At 46.2% G+C, this 22,216-nt stretch overlaps 1 protein-coding gene and 1 long non-coding RNA gene across 2 annotated transcripts; one reads left to right on the plus strand and one right to left on the minus strand.

The window, feature by feature from the left end:
• Positions 1 to 9,437: 9,437 nt before the first annotated feature.
• Positions 9,438 to 14,444, minus strand: LOC119143495. The gene is made up of 3 exons (XR_005102731.1): positions 14,352 to 14,444; positions 10,768 to 10,846; positions 9,438 to 10,550 (listed from the first exon to the last, which is right to left on the minus strand). It is a non-coding gene; the product is annotated as an uncharacterized LOC119143495 (long non-coding RNA).
• ADAMTS1 (ADAM metallopeptidase with thrombospondin type 1 motif 1) lies at positions 13,718 to 21,869 on the plus strand. Its single transcript, XM_037377811.1, has 9 exons — positions 13,718 to 14,968; positions 15,377 to 15,723; positions 16,171 to 16,303; positions 16,731 to 16,898; positions 17,324 to 17,610; positions 17,858 to 18,044; positions 18,146 to 18,321; positions 19,204 to 19,379; positions 19,748 to 21,869. The coding sequence occupies exons 1-9, from the start codon at positions 14,446 to 14,448 to the stop codon at positions 20,487 to 20,489; spliced, it is 2,739 nt and encodes a 912-aa protein (XP_037233708.1). The 5' UTR covers positions 13,718 to 14,445; the 3' UTR covers positions 20,490 to 21,869.
• Positions 21,870 to 22,216: the final 347 nt, after the last annotated feature.

Here is a 22,216-nt window from a genome sequence, read left to right on the forward strand (position 1 = left end):
TCAAGGCACTCCTATAGCGTGGGAGTATATGTGCACCTCTGTAAAATCAACCAGATCTCACCCTCTGCTTACACTGTTTGGTTCATGATAACTGCAGATTACCTTGATAGGCAGCAGACACCTATGTAGCAGCTCGAGCGTCCTGCATTCATTCTTTTAAAATTTTTCAGGGGAAATCGTTTAAAAAGGTGTGTGCCTTTAATTATGAGATTTCAGTCTTCTTCCAGCATCAAAATGCTTCCAGCCTTCCCCCCCTCCCCACAGCTGCAGTTAAGTGAAGACCATACACAGCTGAGTGGCAGTAGTCAGATGACAAACTCAATGTGAGGAAGAATTGCTGGGAGTGTTTCCATGCTGCATAAAGAAATCCCCCCACCCTTTCTTAGCACAGAAATCCCCAAATCCCCAGCACCAAATACACTCCTATTTAGAAACACTGTTTCTTTCCAACTTTGGCCAATGTTCATGCTATTTTATACGATAATTATCTATGTATCCCAGCCACGCCCTATATCACCAAATTTCTTTCTTCTGACTCCTCACATAAGACCAAGAGTAAACTAATTTAAAAAAATTGTTTATATTGTCTTTATTCTGTATTCCTTGCTAACTCTAAAAACAGATCATATGTCAAAACCAAAAAAAACCCAACCATCCAAAAAGACGACTTAAGACCTACACTGATGCCATAGAATTAAAAGTGCACACGAAATACTATGCCCATGGTACTTGGTACATGGTAACTAATAACCAAATCTAGCCTTAAACCCCTGTCTTTTCAACAGATGGTCTAAAATAGGATTAGATGACAACATCCCTTTGAAAAGGTTGGTGGTCAACTGGTTTCATCTTAGGGAAGAACAAATTCAGTGAAGTAGGTAATGCTTTCAGCAGGGTTTCCTTTCCCCATAGAGACGAGAGGCTTTTCTACCTCTTATCCCATTCTACCCCAGGACAAATGAGCTACTTTCCATAGCAAATCCTAATTTCACGTGAGATAGGAAAGGCACAGGACCTGGAGGTAGCTGGGCTCTGGATATCCCCTTGCCAGCAATGGAGGAGCACAAAGAGCAGGTCAAGGTTTGTACTGTGCTGCCTGACTCATGGTCCCAGATACAGCACAGACAGAGCCAAAGGAATTACTCACACATGGAACAGTATTTGTTGTAGATTTGGCCTTGGACTCTAGAGCACCAGTTGATCCTTTTTTGCTAGCTGTTAGGGTTGAAATGACATACTCACACATAGCAAAACTTTGGACAAGGCAGCCTCCTCAGCAAATGCTGATGTCTGCAATTAAGCTTATCTCCGTGTGGAAATGCTCCCCAAGCACTGCTTCCTAGCCCAAGTGCTTCTTGGAGGCTTTATGGAGGTGTCAGAAGGTTTGCATTACCCTGCTCTTGAATAATGAAACACTGCTCACAAGCTTATTTGGATGCTGAAATAAGCCCAAGCAGGGAGTTTATGCATGTATTTTTTGTAGCATTTTAGGGACATGAGTCTGGAAAGTACTTCATCAGTGTATCCCTTCCTCTGCTGTGGTAGGAGATAGACGCATGTAATTCAGTTCAGAAATTCATCAAGTTCAATTTTACAAACATCACACCCTTTGTTTCTGTTCCTTCTATCGGAAAGCAGGTCTACCCATGTGCATCTACAGCAGGCCTTATCATGAAACTGCACCTGTGAGATGCCATGGATGCAGCAGCCTCTGTCATCAATAATCTGGTCTCTTCATTAACACTAATAATTAAACATTCACCACTTAGATTGGTCACAGTTGGAGCTTTTGGTACTTCTCATATCATAACTGTACAATCAAATGATCTAATGGGAGTTAAAATAATGCACAATGTATTTCCATAGTTCTTTGCAGAGTTGCAGTAGTCAAGAATAATTGCACTGTGCTAAAAAAGTGGCGGGGGTGTGCTAGGATGCTGCTATAGACAGAAGCTAAGAAGAGACTTCCAGCCACACAGATCAAAGCCCTCAAATGCAAAAGAGATGTTCAAATGACATGAAGTCGTCAATGGGTCTCTGTTCAAGCACAGCTGTCTGCCAATATGTGAAAAATACTGTGGGACTGGGGCCACAGAGATTAACATAAAGCAACAAATGTTGGCAGTTTTGGCAGTGGATGTCCTCACCGTAATTGACTTTTGCTTGTCTGCCCTCCCTGAAGCAAACAGCATGAGTTAATGTTGTCACTTCTTACCGTTTCTGAGCTTTTAGTGTCTTATGTCACAGCTTGAGTGTTTATAGTTTTTCAGCTTGTTTCCAATAGTATGTTTTGAGTTTAAATTCTTTTGAAAAGGTAAAGAGAACATTTGTCTTGGAGAGCTTTGAAATCCAAATTAATAAAGCTGGCAGGGCCCTCTCAGTTAAATTTGGTTTCACTTTTTTGTCTTATTAGCAATTTCTTTACACAACCCATTTTAGCTCATGTGTTTACCATATAAAGCAATGACAGCTCAGTTGGCATCGCTGGAATTATATAAATGTAGGGGTTTATAAAGTGGAATTTTTTTACCTGTTTGCTTAAATACTTGATGATGCTTTGGTTTTACGAGGAGTGTTACATGTGACAGCTGTGCATATTTGCTAGGATTTTCATACTACACCCAGTTCATAAATGTTATTGAGCAACAACCTCAGAGACTTTTAAATGATCAAGAAAGAAAACGTCGTCGGTGAGAGAAGCAGCACAGATTAACACTGATTTTCTCTTTCCAGATGATTAGGAATTGTGCTGTGCTACTTTGTAAGTGTAAGAGTAAGCCCATGCTCAGAGGGAGCCCTCCTATGGGACCTTGAAGGTCTCAGGGAAGGGGTTTTCCCCAGCTGCTTTCATTTATGCCTTTGAAGCCACATAATATGTAACCAGACCATGCCTCCCCTAAAGATGTCAGCCTCAAAGGCCCAGAAAGACTCCTCCAGTCCATGTTCCTCATGAACTCCCCCAGGAATATCCTGGGCTGCCCCTGGACCAGCCCAGTGCCACCCTGCTCTTGCCAACACATCACTGAAGAGCAGCCCATCAGCAGCCACATGACTTCAGCCAGCAGCTCTACTGAGCCCTAAACAGCCCGGATCAGCCACAAGCAGCTGGAAGACACTCTTGAACCTCTTTACCCACTTGCGTTTTGCAAGGGGCACCACAGATGTGCTTCTGCCCAGGCTTCAGCGTGCAGCTGAGGCAGGCAGAGGCAATTGCAATCCAAAGAATTTGGCGTTGCCTCAGCCGCACTCCCTGTGGATCCTAGCGAGCCAGTGGCCAAACTAGTCATCAGACCCAGGCCTCTTTCACAACAGGAGAGGGCACTGCCAGCGGATAAGGGTATATGGCACCTGCCTTCCAGTTATGCCCGGCGGATGATCAGAAATGATGGCTGAGTTTGTGCAGGCAAGAAAATCAATTTTTTTGCTAAAAAAAATTTATTCCATGTGAAACTGTGATGCATTTTTTTGTCTGCAATATTTTAATCACATATTTAAATATATTTCAAATTAAAACTTAGAGTCCTCTAAATAAACAGAAGGTGGAACTCAACAATAAGAGAATGAGTCAAAATACTGAGATTAATTGGTAGATAAAATAATATTTGGAAAAGCTTTTTCCATGCTCACTTTAACCCCTCCCTCTCTTCTTAGGCCCACATATTCCTAGAAGGCTTGAGACATTTCAAAACCTGTGACTTTTTTCCTTAATCAACCTTAATCATAGACCCAAACTTCTACTTTTGCCTTAAGTATAGCTTTTAACTTTAAAGCATCCATGTGGCAATCTGAACCATTCAGTCAAAAATGCTGTGACTTCCCCACGGCACTCACAGAAATAAGACTGAATTAAAAGGTTTCATGAGCATCCCATGCTCCCTGCTTTCAGTACTTTATCATCCAAACCAATAACATACCTTGTGCCACACTGTGCAAAAAGAGTTGGTGGCATAGCAAAGGCAGCATATCAACAGGGGTCCCAAGCATCTCTTGCAAACCTGTTTGCACGCTTAGCTTTATACCTGCTGGAAATCAAAGAGCCTGTCTACACCAGAACAGCAAAGGCTTTGCATAAGGGTTTGCATATTAAAGCCAAGAGGATAAATTCAGTGATGCTAAATGGAAGTATAAAGTTTTCTTGACTGGCTTTATGGTGTTTGGTCTTAAGCACAAATGATATTTTTCCAGAAGACCCATCAGTAACAAGAGTGAAAATAAGAATCTGGATATCGTTTACTAGTGTATCTTTATTTCTTGCCATGCTTTCTTATACTGTCTATGGTATAAACTGACACAGAGGATGGATGGAAGAGTGGTTTGTTTTAAAAACTTAATTTCTTGTATAAGCCATTACACATGCTTCCTCTTCATATCATTTGTAAACAGAATATTTTAGCCAAGATTTTATTGTTTTCAATACTGGGAACACTCGAGGGGTTAGCAAGATGCTGTAAGTTAAGCCTAACTATAAATATTTCCAGGATTGGGGCCTACGTGTCTGCTCTAGTTCTCCCTGTTAACATTATGTGATTGAGCTACGTGTCACATTGCTGCAGCTAGGGCTGATCACGTGGGCAAAGTATAATAATAGTTTTAATGCAGAGTTGTGCAAAAGAGGTTCTGTGCCAGAGAAGTGGCTCACATCAGCTGCTCCAGATCAGCCAGGGAGATAGCGAGCATCACTCTGCAGTGAACTATGACATCGATTTAAAACTTTCCAAAAACTGAAGGGAGCAGCAAAGGGAGGCCCACGCTGCCGCCGTGCTCACACTCCCTGCCAACAGCCACGCTCTGGCCCAGCCCCGTGATGGCAGAAAGCGCAGAGAGGGAAGCAGAGGGCACCAAGAGGCCTCCTTACCTCACCTGCCCTCCTCAGAGAGGACCAGAGGAAGTGGCAGCAAGGCACAGCCAAAAACGGGATATCATCAATCCCACCCTGTTTAATTCCTGAGCAGGGGGCCTGGTATTAGGTTTTTGCATGGCTTGGGAAAATCTTACAGTGTGAATAGGCAGATGAGAAAAGCTGAGGATATTAGCTTCTGCGACAGCAGCAAAGGTGACACCACTGCGGCGGTCTTTCTCCCTGCTCCTGCTGCCCCCTCCCTGGCGCCCCAAGCTAGCAGGGGCCTCTTGTCAGAGGGAAAAGGCCAAGGGGATGGGCAGCGGGTGACAGAGACAGTGAAGTCAGGAAAAAAGGCAATAAATTAGAAAGTGAAAACTACAAGATATCGTTCTGCATCGCCCTTCTGAAGCGTTTTTAATCAGAGTACCTGTACGGGGCATGGGTGCGGAGGGTCTGTCAGGGGCTGGGGGCGGCCTCTGTGGGGAGCGGCCAGGGCTGCCCCGTGCCGGGCACAGCCGGTTCCAGCCGGTTCCAGCCGGCTCCAACGGCCCCAGCGCAGGCACGGCCCGGGCCCCGCAGCCGCCATGGCCGCCATGGCCGTGGGGAAACCTGCGTGAGGGAGGGCAGCGCTGCCGGCGCTGAGGGGGAGCGGGTCAGGAACAGCCCGGCCGGCCCCGAGGGGAGAGGGCAGGAGGGGAGGAGGTGCCCAGCGGGGATCCCCTGCAGCCTGCGGGAAGGACCCACACTGGAGCAGGTTTGCTCTGAAGGACTGCAGCCCATGGAGACGTCCCACGTTGGAGCAGGAATAATATCTGAGGAGGAAAGAGCAGCATAAAGGAACTGCCATGGATTTACCACAACCCTCCATTCCCCATCTTCATACACGGCTCGCAAGGGAGGCAGAGGAGCTGGGAATTAAAGAGTGCCTTTGAGCCTAGGAAAAAAAAGTAGGGGAAGGGCTTTAGAGCTTTAGAGCTTGTCTTTGTTTTTCTCCATCCTACTCGATATTAATTGGCCATAAATTAAATCAATTATTCCCAAGTCAAGTCTGGTTTGCTCATAATAGTAACCGGTAAGTGATCTCCCTGCCTTTATCTCAATTCATGAGCTTTTCTATCTTATTTTCTTCCTCCTGTCCTGCTGAGGAGGACAAATAAGGGAGCAGCAAATGGGTGGGCAGCTGGCAGCCAGCCAAGGTCAACCCACCACAATACCCTATAGTTCTTTGTTTCAGATCAGTGTTACAACCTTTTATTTTACTAATTTCATTGATGAAATGGAGATATTAAGCACCCCAATGCATCAGACAAAATCCGTGATGAAGTCTTGCCTCCTTGTGATTAAAACAACAGGTCAGCATTGACATATGGATATATCTAGAACTGAGAAAGACCTTTTAGGTGTATGTTCTATCCCAAGACACCTTAACAAATCTTACTGACTTATGTGTCCTTGTACCTTAGAGTAAAAAAGGATTTCTCAATTACTTTTTCCCTAACATTAAAGAATTGCAAGGAAGTAACATGAAGCTCCAGCCTAACATTAAAAAATAAGGGGGGTTGAAAGCAGAAAAAAATAAGAAGTAGCCATCCCATGTCCTGTTAAAAATGTGGATAAAACTGTCGAAAAACAAGAAGAGATTAGCAACATCATAAGCCCTGCCCTGAAGTAGCTGAAACAAGTTATGGCAGAGCTAGAGGGTCTGCAAACGTCTATGAATTGCATTGAGGTAACAAAGGTATTTTGTCTTACTGCTAATAAATTGTTGAATCTCTTTGTACCTCAGTTTTCTACCTGTTAAATAAGGATAACACTTGCTAGGGGCTTTTGAGGAGATAGTCCTTCATGACTGCGATTGCTCATTAGAGAGCCATATAAGTACAAGGGAGTCAAAAATATAATGCTTAGGAGAAGGTGATTAATGAGGGTTCCTGAAAGCCAACAAGCTTCTAAAAAACAGAGTTGACCCAGCTACTGGATTCAGCAACGGATTTTTATGCATTTATCACTTTTGTTGGACCTAAGATTAGGTGATTTGCTTCTCATCTCAAAAGAATCCTGTAGCACAGCTAGGTCTCCCAAGAGCTACAGAGACATCTTATGCTATCTTGGTATACAGCAAATATGAAAGAAAGAAACACAGAACTGTGCTTAAAATCATGACTTTGCATTATAATCTTTTGCAGCATTTCTAAAATACTTGCTTAGGTCATGGGATAAATTGATGAATGCCCAGACTAAAGCATCTAAATAAAGAACCTGATGTAAATCCCCAAATTTGCTGTTAAGTGAAGCTGCCATTTAAGGTTCTCTCCCTTGAGGTATGTATTGCTGAGATTTTTACTTGCTTACATATAATTTCCATCGCTTCTGAATAAAAGAGATGCAGACAAGAGTATTTCATGCTTGGCTGGGTAGCACATTCTCCACTTGTGATACAGGTCCAGCTTGGCAGCAAGATAGAAGCTAACAGACAACGTCCATTATGACTGCTTGCAGGTAGTGCAGAGATTAGTGAAAACACTGGGACTAACAACTCTTTTGGCCTTAAAAAAAAAAATGCACTGACATATCAAAGCCTCTCTCTTTACAAGACGAAAGCTTGGAGCTTTTGAGACTTACTCAACTACTGGATGCAGTAATGAGGAACTGTTGCTTGATTCTGTACCCTTTTCTCCACAAAGTTTCACTCCACTTTTTGAGTAATAAAGGCATTTCCCCATTAAACAAACCGAGACTCAGAGGAGCACCAAGAACTTCAGTTTGAGAGGGCCAACCCCATCCCTGCAAACCAAGAGGAAATCCCCTCTAATCCCACTTTTAGCAAAGCACAGATTAGATGAGTCTAAACATGTATGTATGTTGTTTGGGGAGTGGAGAGTGGTTAATCACTTTCCTTAATGTTTTTTGCCCTTTGTTAAAAACACTTACTGCCGATTCTTGATTATCCAGCATAAGAGGGAGGAAGGGTGGGGTAAAAGGGGATGAAACAAAAATACACATAAGGTGAAACTTGTAAATGAGGCTATTAAAATCATAAAGGGAGAATGTAAAGAAGAAAAAGAGGGTTAGTAAAATGGATCCACATATTACTACCTCCTCATGCACGTTAAGTTCAGTACAGTAAGACATGTACGTGGCAGTTTAGCATGGAAGCAGTATTGCAACAAGCTAATAGATCTAGTAATATAGGACAGCAACACCAGCTCAGTGGGTTTCCTGCCCTTACCCTGCCCTCCAGGCTGAGCTGCCCATTTCTACCACTTGCTGCAGTGCATCACACCTTCTGCTAAGCTGACACAATTGTTTGCAAGGCTGGGCAAGAACTAGGGTAAGGGAACTGCACAGCTTGGAATTTGACTCCACCAAAAAATTTTGTGGTTTGTGTTCAAATTTCTTAACACTTTTTATATGGAGTATCAGATCTGATCTCTGATCACAAAGAATGACCACCACATCCAGGTAGATCAGGAGAGCAATAAGCAGAGCACTGTCTGGCAAGATGGAAATCTCTTTGGAATCACCATGGCCAATGTCCACATCTGCTAAGTGATGGTAATTGTCTACTACATCACACAGAAGTCTCAAAGGTAAAGAAATATTAATAGGTACAGTGATGAGTTTTCATTATGAGGACTTTCATGGAAACTGTAACACTTCTTGCAGTACTCGTGAAATCCTCTGTCTAAAGTACATGGAGAAAGGGTAGTATCTGTTGAAATCACAGTGTGATAAAAATATCAAAATGTCAGTGGAGCTCAGGGTATGCATGAATGTGCTCCCTGCCAGTTGCTGAGGGACTTTGCAGCCAATGTTGCTGTTATATTTAACTTCTGAAACACTTTTGCAGACATAACTATAATGTAACATTTTGTTTTGCCTGATTGCTTTTATTTGATCCTGTCTTTCCAGGGAGACTTTTTGTATATTTGACACTAGCAGTTGTTTTGACCATGAAAATTTGGATTTAGGTCAGCTGTTCAGAAGAAATTTAGATGGTGACACAAATTCTTCAGTGGGAATACTACCACCAGAAAGTGAGATACACATGTCAGACTTCAATAGTCTTTTAAATGACTTGCCGGTGATTTTATGTGTGATGCAGTCATGTCTGAATACACATTCTTATGCAGACCTCCCTCTTCAGACTCGCCGCCGTGCTGTGATAACAGACTTTTGCTGTGGTATGTGACTGACAATAGCTGCGGGGAGAAGTTAACATAAAACTAAATGCTAGACCATCCTCTAGGTGTTGATGTAGCCAGAAATCTAGTATTAAATATATGTACAGCTTTGCCTCCGCTTACTCTTAGAACATCACACTTAAAATGCATTAGCTCACAGGTTCTGACAAGTACATGAATCAACAAAAAGCTGGGAGGTGCTAACAGCCTTTGATGTCTCCGATCAGATAGGGATACCACAGCAGACAGTTACACACATGGTTAGAACGTGGCCAGCTCCTGGTCAAGGCCGAGGCCTGCTGTTCCGCACAGAGCCGATTCAGCTCAGGTGCATCAGCCAATGTAGACCATTAGCAATGCACTGCCATCCTCCTTTGGACGCAGACAGCTAGAGAAGGAAAGCTGCTCCACATCTGTCCCAGTACAACCCACATCACCATCTTCATCACTGGATCTGACCTACTATTAGTGTCAGAAGACTATGACTTATGCATATACCACAGGAGGACACTGAGAGCCACCACAGGTGACTAGGGAGATTTTACAGCTGCCTGATAAACAGTAAAGAAACATCAAGACCCACGGCTGCAGTCTTTATGCTCTGTAACTGACTTTTGCCATCCCTGTTTTTCATTTTATTCCACTCCTGACATTTCGCTCCGCTCCTGGTTGAAAACATTTTATTGTGGACAAAACTTCATACATTTTTCACCACGCTTATTTCAGGAGTGAACAGATAAACCAGATGTAAAAACCTGTATGAAGAAGCCACAAAAAAAACTTGGCTGAAAGATAATTTGACAACTGATAACAGAGTCCTTAGGTGACCTGGATTACATGTGCACTCACCTGTGCCCAAGAAAAAGTTTTTAAAGACAGAAATTATGCCATCAATTAAAATGCCTGTAATTGTATTAAAATCACTGGAGCGGTATTATGTTAGTCAACGCAAAATACCTACAGAAAATGTCTTTGTGAGCTAAATAAGGACCGGCACCAAATAAACAGATTCTTATTCCTACAAATGTTGTCGGGTCTTAACTAAATGAAGCTTCCTGGCTACCCTTACCTTTATAAATTGAACTAACCTAAATCCTGAACCCCAAAGTCTGGTGCATTATATTGGCTGAATAATAAAATGTTTTACTCACGCAGCCACAGGTAGAGCAAGTTCCCATGGAATCCCATTTTGATAAATGTTTATTAATGGGAAACAGAAAGAATTGGTAGTGGTTCATTTTGAGTGCAATACAGGCCTATATAGGCTATTTATTAATAAAATTTGGGGGCTTCCAAAATTTCTGCATCTATTTTTTTTCAGCAACTTGTGATAAATAGCTCATGTAAAAGTAGAAAATTATGGGGAAACAGATAACCATGTTAAATCACATGATCCTCCTCCTCCAAAATAAAAATGCATACTTCTCATTAAAGCGATGATGGACGTTCTTCTGCTTTTTCCCATTACTGCTGATTATCAAAACACTTAGGCAAAATTAGAGGGTTTCCCTCTTATCCCTGTTATCCTGTGTAACAAAAAACAACTGTTAATGACACCAAAATCAACAATAAATGGAAAAATATTAAGCTAATCACGCATATTACAAAAGGCATCATAGAGGAACGATCTCCATAAACAGATCTTGTTCCGTACAGTCATGCAGCCTGAATGACAATGGATTCCCATCCCCTGCACACGCCAAACCACGCTCGCTGCTCAACAGCTAATAAGAGAGCACTTACAATGGAAGTATTGACTGGGGGTCAGTCTTTCAGTAGTCACCAGCAACAGGGAAAGAGTTCTGCCAAATCAGATGCATTTCTGACAAAAAAAAAAAAAAAAAAAAAAAAAAGTGGCTTAAGGTTATTGGAAGTGTTCCTCTGAGAATTTTAACCTCAGCAGGTTTTTAATCCCTGTTCAGTGGGCCTAATCTGCCATCTGCTGTTCTAATTTTAAATTATAACAGTTTTTAAAGGAAGCACCCATTCTGCAGCATTTAAACAAATAGGCTGGAAAAGTGTGGGGTTTGTTTGGGGTTTGTTTTTGGGTTTTGTTTTTTTTTTTTTTTAATTTTAGAAGCAGCATTTTATGCAAACACTGGCAAAGAAATTAAATCTGCACCATGTCCAACCCTTAAATCGCTATTCTTGCACTGTGTGGTGATAGTCTTGCACAATATGATGATCTGTTAGCGCCATCTGGTGGCTTTCTGGGCGTTACAAGGTTTTGTATCTCCCTCAGTGTTTTATTTTCCAGGCAGCACTAGGAATTTATTTTTTAAAACCAATTTTTCGGTTTTTATTCCACGAAGTTAAATTCTGCAACAGTTCTTCTAAATTCTGACGTACAAAAAAAAACGATTGGAGTTGATACAGATTAGATATGATATGGATTGTGAATACATATACACGTTTGTCTTCAATAAACCAGCTAAACTCATTGGGGTTACTCACAGAAAGAGATTTAAGCACTTGTAAGACTATACGTGTGGTGTGTAGCAACGCTGCACATTTTCTAGGAAGCAAACCTTTTGTAAATGTTCCTTCACGACGTGATTCGTGCTCACGTAGCGCAAAGCATTTATGTCCCTGCCTGTGTGTTCCAGCAGCACACCTGGCACTAAGGGGGAAACAGGGCAGTTGCCGGATTGGTTACTAAAGCACTTTCTTGGATGTAGATATAAAGGTCAGGAAAATTTTATGTTAATCAGGGACTGTTGAGAACAGTACTTCCCACCAGAGCAGTTTGAAACCTGGGAGATGAACAGTGAAATGCTCTTCAAGAAAAATGTTTTATAGGCGAGTGCCACCTGGTGGGATATCAGGCAGACTTTTCACACCAAAAAGCTCTTTTAAGGTGGTCAGGACTTTTTCAAATTGGAGATTTTACATCAAAAAATAACAGCAAAACATTACCACAAAGGTGCACTTGACAGCTGGGTGGACATGTCCTTGGTGGAGACTGAAGTGGCCTAGCTCGAGTCCCTGCTGAGCTATGAATTACGCTGAATTATGCTGACAAACTAGGATGTTTCTGTATTTGTAATCTCTTTGCAAACATAACTATTTTGAATTAACATAAGTTCAAAAATAAATTATAAAAAAGCTTTCCTTTCAATTCTGTATTTTGCATACCACATTTCTAGACTTTCAAACTTGTAATTCCCTAAATATTCAAAATCCATACAAGCGTAATTATGTATCGTATGCCACACAAAATTAATAGTGTGAATGAACTGTACCTTTGTTATAAGTTTTCTGTCCTAGGAGAAGCAGGGCAGAGTCGGGTACATGTCACCAGATCTCAAAGGTAAGGGTAGAGATGGGCATGCATCTTCTGCATGAGCAAAAAATCAGGCCCCTGCTGTAAGCAGATGGATATTTCCATTCCTGATGTATTAATGGGCAGCAGTCACAGCCCCTCGAAGCCAAAACTCTGCTCAAGCCCAGCATTTCCTGCTGTATACCAAGGAAAATCCCTCATCTGAGGCCCAGTTCTGATTTTGCTCATCACTATGTGGGACAGCAGCGCTTTTGTGGAATAAGTAACTGGAAAACTGGGTTCATTTTTTCATATGTTTTTTTGCAAAACTTTGAAAAATGTGCATTTCTAACTTGTATGACTTACAGAATGTCATGGAAATGGATTATCAGAACCTAGCAGGCAATCTGTGCAACTGACAAAGAAGCATGGCTTCAAGTTTATCTGACATGGTTTAAACTGGGAAGAAAACCCTTTGGTTTAAATTTAGTGGCATAAATGGGCCACTCCATCCTAAGACAACAGGGGATACATAAAATTTTAGAGAAGTTTGCACTCTCACAAGTTTTATCTATTTTGCTACTTCTGTTTTCAACCTCTGAGTTATTACACTTGCGTAAAACGCAGCACCGACTGACACCGAAGTTAAACGTTTGAAATAAAATATCTTTGTTTAATTTGGAAGCCCGGGAGTTGTCACCAACAGGTATGCTGCTTCTGGTTTTGTTCACACATTTGCTCACCACTTCTTTGCCCTCATCCTCCAAAAAGGCCCCAGCAAGGAGAAGGGAGGATTAGCCGGGCTGCGCGTTGCACGCCCAGCCCCGAGTGGATTAGCCGTGCCACTCCGGTTGGCTCTGGCTTCGGAGAACAGTGGCTGCACCCACGCAAACGCCTCTGTTGAAGTGATTTAAAAGGAGCCATTTCCCAGAAGTACAGGTGCACAGTTGTGAGGGCCATGAAAGGGCAATAATTGCGGGGGGGGGGAAGAAAAGCCACGAACGCAACCAGGCATCTCTCCCCCCCGTATCCCCGTTCCCCACCCCCCCGCCCCCGCGCGCCAGGAGCTCCGGGCCGTCCACCTGCCGCTCCCCAGCCCCGAGCGGAGCCCCGAGCCCCCGGCCCGGAGTGGGGGTGGGGAGAGGGTGGGGGAGCGCCCGCGGCCCATCCGGGCGCTCCGGCGGGCGACCTGCGCCCCCGCGGAGCGCAGCGCGGGGTAGCGAGACGGCACCCCTCCCGCCCCGCGCCGGGCCCGGCTGCCCTGGGGGGAAAGGCCACCCCGCCGCCCGTCGGGCGGGCCCCGGGCACGGGGAGCCGCGGAGGGGCGCACGCCGACGCTAGGCGCAGCCCGCCCCCCGCCCGGCAGCCGAGGGCCGACCCCGGGCTCTGCCCGCCGCGCCGCGCCCCGTCCCGCCCCGTCGGGGGCGGTGGGGGGAACGGGGGGGCGGGGGCCGCCCGCGGCCGCGTTACGCACGCAGTGAGCTCAGCGGCCCGGGGCCGAGGGGCGGCGCGGCGGGGGGCGGCGGGCCGCGCCGGGGGTGGGGGCGGCCCGGGCAAACCCCATAAAGGGCGGCAGCGGCCGCCCCGACCGCCGCACTCACCCCGCACGGCGGAGGCGCTCGGAGCGCAGCGAAGGGGTCGGCCGGCCCGGCGCGGAGTGCGGGGGGTGGCGCTCACTGGGCTGGCGGCTCCGCTCCGCAAGACCGGGAGGCTTCGCGGGGCCGTGGAAGTGCAGGCGGGACCGTCCCGGGGCTGCCGCAGGGGCGAGCGGAGACTCGCCGGAGCTTCCTCCGCGGCCGCCGCTGCTGCGGAGCGCCGAGGAGGCGGCGGGAAGGAGGAACGGCCGCGAGAGAAGGAGGACAGAGAGACGGCCGGGGGGGCACGGCTGCTCCCCTAGCAGACCCTCGCTCCCCGCCGCCGCGCCCCGGCCATGGGGAAGCCGACGCCGCCTCTGTAGTGACCGCGGGACCCAGCGCCCGCCCGGCCCTCCCCGCCCCTCCGCCAGCAGAAAGAGACTAAGACCCCCAAAACCTGAAAGCAAAAACTCCAGAACATAGACACATACCTAGAGAGAAAAAAAACCCCAAAGCCATAAAAAGGGCTCCTTCAAGCCAGCGGCCGCAGCCGCAAGCCTCCCCAGCCCCGAGCTCGGCGCCGCGATGAGGAGCGGGGGGCGCCTGCCGGTGCCGCTGCTGGCGGCGCTGCTGGGGCTGTGCAGCGCCGAGCTCCCCGCCGAGCGGCGGGCGCTGGTGCTACCGCGGCGCCTGGGCGCTGCCGGCGGCCGGGAGCGCTTCCGCCTGGACGCCTTCGGGGAGCGGCTGGAGCTGGAGCTGGAGCCGGACAGCAGCTTCCTGGCCCCGGACTTCACCCTGCAGTACCTGGGCGGGCCGCCGCCGCCTCCGTCGCCGGAGGACGACCTCTCCCGCTGCTTCTACTCGGGCACCGTCAACCGGGACCCCAGCTCCGCCGCCGCCCTCAGCCTATGCGCGGGGATGCGCGGCGCCTTCTCCCTGCGGGGCCGCCAGTACCTCATCCAGCCGGCCCCCGGCACCGCGCACCGCCGCGGCGCCCACCTCCTCCGCCTCCGCGGGACCCGCCGAGCCGCCCCCTCCGCCCGCTGCGCCGTGGCCGAGGCGGGGGCGGAGGCGGAGGCGGCGGGGACGGAGCCCGCCGGGAACGCAGGTACCGTCGGGGCGCCGCGCCGCCCTCCGCGGGGCCGGGGAGGGGAGGGAGGGAGGGAGGGGAGGGGGAGCTCGGCCTCGCTGTGCGCCCCCGCCCCGACGGGGCTGACGGCGGGGCCCTGCCCGGGGTTCCCCCGCATCCCCACCCCGAGAGGCGGCGGCGGTGCGCCCACCGGGGTGCGGGTGCCGCCCCTCCGCCCGGCGGCGGCCTGGAGGGGTTACTGAGCCCCGGGCTGCCGGAGTTCGGGGGCCGGAGCTGGGCGTGGGGCCGTTGGGTACGTTCCCTGGGTGCAAATGCTGAGTATCGGTGGGTGTTGGGTTCCTTTGGTGGTCTCTTGCAGCGGCATTTCTTTTGTTGTGCTCACCTGCACTTCCCCTCCCTCTTCCTCCCTCTCTTTTTTTAATGCAGAAACGAGAAGCAGAAGGAAGAAAAGGTTCGTGTCCAGCCCCCGCTACGTGGAGACCATGCTGGTAGCCGACCAGTCCATGGCCGAGTTCCATGGCAGCGGGCTGAAGCACTATCTCCTGACCCTGCTATCCGTGGCGGCCAAGCTGTACAAGCACCCCAGCATCCGCAACTCCATCAGCCTGGTGGTGGTGAAAATCATGGTCATTTACGAGGAGCGGAAGGGACCCGATATCTCTTCCAATGCGGCCCTGACTTTGAGAAACTTCTGCAGCTGGCAGAAGCAGCACAACCCACCCAGCGACCGGCACGCGGAGCACTACGACACGGCAATCCTCTTCACCAGGCAGGTGAGGGACACCGAGGTCAAATCCATCCCCAGGCCCATTGCTGCCTACCCCAGAGGCCCTCTCTGCCACGAGCCCTCTGAAAAAGCATTCAGAGGCAGTTTTGTGTCACCACGGCTTCGGCAAAGTAGGCTAAAAATGAAGTGAACTACTTTTTACTTAGTCATTTCTTTTGTTGTTTGCACCATCTCAGGTGAAGCTCATAGTATGTGCAGTGTATTTCTGTCTCATATATTTTTAGCAGATTTAGTATGGAAATTATGCATTTTATTTCTGCGTGTAACCCTTGTGTGTGTTCCAAAGACAGATTTTTGCCATCGTACCCATTGAAGTGCTGAATATTTATGCTCTTTCCATAAGTAAAGGCAAACTGCCAGGGCTGGATGTTTCCTGCCAAGGTTAAGTCTCTGATCTGATTAATAATGAAACTGCCTTTTTTTTTTTTTACAGGACCTCTGTGGTGCCAAGACATGTGATACTCTTGGGATGGCTGATGTGGGAACAGTTTGTGATCTAAACCGCAGTTGCTCTATCATAGAAGACGATGGCTTACAGGCTGCCTTTACAACAGCCCATGAGCTAGGTACTTGAAACTTTGAAAGGTGATTTCCCGTGGTTAATTGAAGCTAGCTCGATGCAGTAAAGCAAAGAGCTGCCCAGCCCACACTGCGGGGCACCGAGCGCCCTGTGCTCGCCAGCACAGTCAGGAGGAGGCAAAACTTTGCCTTGTAGCAGGGTTGAACTGCAGAAAGCAAATCCTGTCTGCACAGCGTTGTCTGCAAGAGCTGTATATTTGACCGATGCCAGAAAAAAAGCGTGTGAGAATGTGAGGGGGGCAAGGATACTGTGCCATCTGCTTAAAATTTGGCACTATTTGGATTGAGGTTATTAAAGACCAGGCTATGAGCAGCTCTAGCGTAATATTTAAAATAATATTGGTAACGCGCAAGACAGACTTCCTATAATCACAAACGCTCCTTTTTTTTTTTTTTTTTTTTTTTTTTTTGAAGGCCACGTGTTTAACATGCCTCATGATGATGCAAAGCAGTGTGCTGGTATTAATGGAATAAGCCGGGATTTCCACATGATGGCATCTATGCTTTCCAATCTGGATCGCAGCCAGCCGTGGTCTCCATGTAGTGCCTACATGATTACAACATTTTTGGATAATGGTCATGGTAAGATTATTAAGCTTTCCATTCATGTGGCATTTAAGCTCTTGTGCTGAACCGCCTTGCACCCTCACTGTCTCTGACCCACTGACTCCCCCTCTTGCTTCTCTCCCCCACTCCCTATCCCCCCCCCCCCCTTCTCCCCCTCTCTCTTCCCCTCTGGCTCTCCCACCCACCCTGTGCCTCCCTCCCTCTCTCTACCCCTCCTCTCCCCTCTTTCCCTCTTTTTCATTTTCCTTAACAGAGTGTTCTGCTACTGCGGAGTTAACCTTTTATATGCTGCCAATGAATTTAGAAGACCCTTAGTTTTATAAATATGGTGGCACAGATTGGTTCAAAGCAAATACAGTTCCGTTTTGAAACTGAACTCACTGACACTGACAGCATCACCTGCTTTTTTTTTTCTTTTTTTCTTTTTTGTTCCTTTTCAGGTGAGTGTTTGTTGGACAAGCCCCACAAACCTATCCAGCTTCCTTCTGACTTGCCTGGCACATTGTACGATGCGAACAGACAGTGCCAGTTTACCTTTGGCGATGAGTCCAAACACTGCCCTGATGCAGCCAGTACGTGTACGACGCTCTGGTGTACTGGCACTTCTGGAGGACTGCTTGTGTGCCAAACCAAACACTTCCCTTGGGCAGATGGCACCAGTTGCGGGGAAGGGAAGTGGTGTATGAATGGCAAGTGTGTGAATAAAACTGAGAAGAAGCATTATGATGTAAGTATTAAAAAAGAAATCTGAATATATCTTGAGTTGCAGAGTAGCATGGATTATGCTTCAGGGGGAGTAATCAGTTAAAAGGGCTTGAATAAATGGGGGCAGATAGCTAATAAAACAAACCTAGTGCTACTTTTTTAAAAAAGTTGCTTGGGTAAAAATGAGCATGATTGTGGGTTTTGTGGTTTGGTTTTGTTTTTCTTTTACTGTATTAACTTTTCTGCTCTGCTTTTGCTTGTCATTCCAGACACCGGTGCATGGGAGCTGGGGGTCCTGGGGGTCCTGGGGAGAGTGTTCTCGCACCTGCGGCGGTGGAGTGCAGTACTCCTTCAGAGAGTGTGACAACCCTGTCCCAAGGAATGGGGGGAAATACTGTGAAGGGAAGCGAGTGCAATACAGATCATGTAACATTGAGGACTGTCCAGACAATGATGGTAATCTTTTCCCCAATTTTGAAGCAGAATAAGTGTATCTTGTGGAGGAGAAGCATGTACAGAAATGATCTAATGTCCGCTTGTCTGTCTTTTGCCTGCAGGCAAAACCTTTAGGGAAGAACAATGTGAAAAGCACAATGAATTTTCCAAGTCTGCCTTTGGAAGTGGACCTGCAGTGGAGTGGACACCCAAGTTTGCTGGTGTTTCTCCAAAGGACAGGTGCAAGCTGGTCTGCCGAGCAAAAGGAACAGGATACTTCTTTGTTTTACAGCCAAAGGTATTTCAAGACTATACCTCTTCCATCTAATCATGAACAGGATTTTTATTTCCCCAAACTCCGCATGTGAAGTTAAGAGTCAAGCAGTGTAGAAATCTGAAATTGTGCCTCTTATATTTCAGCTAGATTTTTCCTTCTCCTCTTCCTTCATGAACAGCTTGATCAGTGCAAGCATGCTTTAAATATTCTGGCACAGTCCTTCCAGTTATTTCACACATACTGTCTCTTCTACCCACTCCACCCTAGTTTCCTTTCCTCTCCTTCCACCAATTTGATTATGTTGAGATATGTTTGGAAAACTGTGGGGGTTCTTTGCCAAAACATTGGTGCTTTCTCATACCGGTTACTAATATGCTGACAGCTTAAAATAAACAAAAGGAAAAATGTTAGTCTTGCATAGCTACTTGAACTCACTGTCATAAGGTGTTGAGGGCCAATAATTACCAGGGCAATAACACAGATGTTTTTTGTAGAGCAGTACTAGAAATAAGAGATACATTGAACAGCATTAAAAGCAATTTTGATCCTGTACTTTGAGGACATGACTACCTTCTAGTGACATGAGGAAACAATGTTCTTTCTTTATATGAAATCAGTGAAACAGTTCAGGGCAGTGGAGGTGGTGGGAGGGTGGTAATAAAAACTGAAGTTGGTTGTTTTCTTCTGTCACCATGGCATAATTTTGGCCAGTGAGATGAAGTGGCACTACATACCTCCAACTACCTATGAGCTGCTTTGGGTTTTAGTTTCAAAAGCCCTGACAGTACGGGTGCTGCAGGTCTTCCACCTGTCCATATTTTGCATTTTGTATGTCTGAATTACTCAGTTTCAAGGCAATGTGCATCTTCTAATCAAACACCCTACTGCTTGTTTCCTGCAAAGGTTGTGGATGGTACCCCGTGTAGCCCCGATTCCACCTCTGTCTGTGTCCAGGGACAGTGCGTAAAGGCTGGCTGCGACCGTATGATAGGATCCAATAAGAAGTTTGACAAGTGCGGTATCTGCGGTGGCAATGGATCCACCTGCAAGAAAGTGTCTGGCACGTTTGTTAGAGCAAAGTGAGTATGTGACTGCTGCCGTTGTTTTGTTCTGGTGAATGTTTTGTGGGTGTAAGCTTTGTGTTTTCCAAGTCAGTGAAATGTTGCCCCAGTTTATCGCTGGAACTGAGATTTGATGTGTCAGAGTCATGTGACTAAAGATAACTTACAGTGAGATCACAGCAAAAGAAAGTCCCTTACATGTGGGCACACCTCTGCCTTAGCCATAACATGGGATGTGACTTTGCAAATCCCTTAATCCATTAATTTGATTAGGATGACAGCTCATGAGCTTGGGCTGCAAATGGAATTCAGTCTTGTGCCAGGCAGCTTCTTCCCTTTCCCAGGGAGGAGCAGAGGACTCAGTCTTTCTCTTTTCTCTTGGGCAGACCTGGCTACCATGATGTTGTCACCATTCCAGCTGGAGCAACAAACATTGAGGTGAAGCAGCGAAACCACAGGGGCGCAAGGCATGACGGCAGCTTCCTCGCCATCAAAGCTGCAGATGGCACCTACGTCCTCAATGGTGATTACACGCTGTCAACGCTGGAGCAGGACATCACCTACAAGGGCAGTGTGCTGAGGTACAGCGGCTCCTCTGCTGCCCTGGAGAGGATCCGCAGTTTCAGCCCTCTGAAGGAACCTCTGACCATCCAGGTCCTCACAGTGGGGGACCTGCCACAGCCCAAGATCAAGTTCACCTACTTTGTGAAGAAGCCCACACAGCCTGGGTCAGAGAAGGCGCCAAGTAGAAAGAAAGAGTCCTTCAACGCCATCAGGGAAATCATCTCCTCTGAGTGGGTCATCGAGGAGTGGGGCGAGTGCTCCAAGTCTTGTGGCTCGGGCTGGCAGCGGCGGGCAGTGGAGTGCCGGGACCCCCGGGGGCGGCCGGCCACCGACTGCACACAGGAGCTGAAGCCCAGCGATGTCCGTCCCTGTGCTGATGTGCCCTGCCCACAGTGGCAGCTGGGGGACTGGTCGCCCTGCTCTAAGACATGCGGGAAAGGTTTCAAGAAGAGATTGTTGAAATGTATTTCTTACGATGGCAGCGTGCTGCCGCAAGAAAGCTGTGAGCCTTCCAAGAAACCGAAACACCTAATAGACTTCTGCAACGTTACGGACTGCAGTTAAATAGTATAAGTTGGGAAAGCTACTTTTTTATTATTATTATTTTATTTTTTTCCTTCAGAACAATGCACTGAAAAAAAGAGGGCTAGAGGCAGCGCATGTGGTTTTGCATACAAAATTCATGGTGAGGATCTGTTGAGGTGGGACAGTGCAAATAGCTTTAGTTGGCATTGCATCCTAAAAATACCCTGCCAACTGAAAATTTGATGGGATAGCAGACCCGTGTCATTCATGCATCTTCAGCAGATAAGACCTGAGGGCATTATAATTGCCTTTTCTTAAGTCTGTTACAAATGAAACAAAACATGAGCAGTGCCCAAAACACATTTAAGCAAACATTTTGGGGTTCGGTTATTTCTCCCTTCTTCTGGATTTATATTGTGGTACTGATCAAGTCCCCAAGTGTAGGAAGCAGAGGGGAAGGGGAGCAGAAAATATAGCGTAAAATAATTGGTCAGGGCTTACCTACCTCACGAAGGGCAAAAAACAAGATTGGAAAAAGGAGCTTTAACTATGTCATTCATGGCTGCTATTGTTTCAGAGAATAGTTTTATATAAAAATAAAGCCATATTCTCCACCTTGAGTAAGAAGTATCAAGAACAGTCAGTCAACTCCACAAATAACTAGAATGTCATTTTTTTAAAGTATCTTTTTATCGTCCAAATGTGCCTGTCTGTTTCTCTCACGCACTCCAATGCCATTGTGGTGACATGTAATCCAGAGGCTAGAAAAAGTGGAAATCTTCATGGAGCAGGTGCTGGCTCTGAGTAGTTGCTCTTTGTGCCTTCTTACATACCTTCCACTGGTTTTTCTGATTCAAGCTTGGTCCTACCATCCTGTCAAGCAGATTGATGGCATTTGTGAGCATTTGAGTTATGCTTTCACATCCAAATCTTTCACCTTACCCCAGCCAATGGAAATTATTTGCATTTGGGTTAAAAAAAGACGAAAGGAATCCCGCTATGAAGGGGAGCCTTTCCTATGTGGTCTCTGATGGGTTTGTAGTGCTCAAATCACTGATAAGGCGGGAAGACAAAGCTGAAGGATAGCAGGTCCATCCACAGCAATACGCCAACATTTGCATAATTAAAAGTTTGTGCCAGTCCATAGACAATGAGAGAATATGGCTTTCCATATGTATATAGTAAAATATATTACTATAGATTTTATATACTTTATAAGTATTTTATATTTCTTTCCCTTCTGGGAAGGGTTATAATTTGTAATAAATGCATATAATGAGCGTATTTATTTTTATACTTCTTGTCTAATGTGATCTTCTAAGTTATCGCTTTTTTAAAAGGACATATAACAAGGATAGAGTATTTATACAGTATAATATGTTACTAGAGGTAATAAATGAACCCTATAAATTTTGGAAATGGAGCGTCTTTATTTCACTGGAGTAAAACTAGTCCATCGAGCGGAAAGAGCTTGGAATCTAAGGCAAATGTTATAAAAAAAGCTAAACCACATTTTTCAAAATGACTGGTAGCTTAGGCTACTAATTGACTGTGTTAGTGAAGGGGTTTGGAAAATTCTACCCATAATGTCATATACCACGTTAAAAGGAGTAATTTTGTATTTTATTACTTAACCACTAACAGGGTGCTCAGCACTGTTGTTTCATCTTTTAAAAAAATGGAGTGCAACTAGACTGATGCCACTGGTTTTAATAACTGCTTACAGAAGGAGTATTGCTGTCAGTAGTGCTTATAACCAACAAAAT

Source organism: Falco rusticolus, chromosome 2 (assembly GCF_015220075.1).
Source record: "Falco rusticolus isolate bFalRus1 chromosome 2, bFalRus1.pri, whole genome shotgun sequence".
Classification (NCBI taxonomy): domain Eukaryota; kingdom Metazoa; phylum Chordata; class Aves; order Falconiformes; family Falconidae; genus Falco; species Falco rusticolus.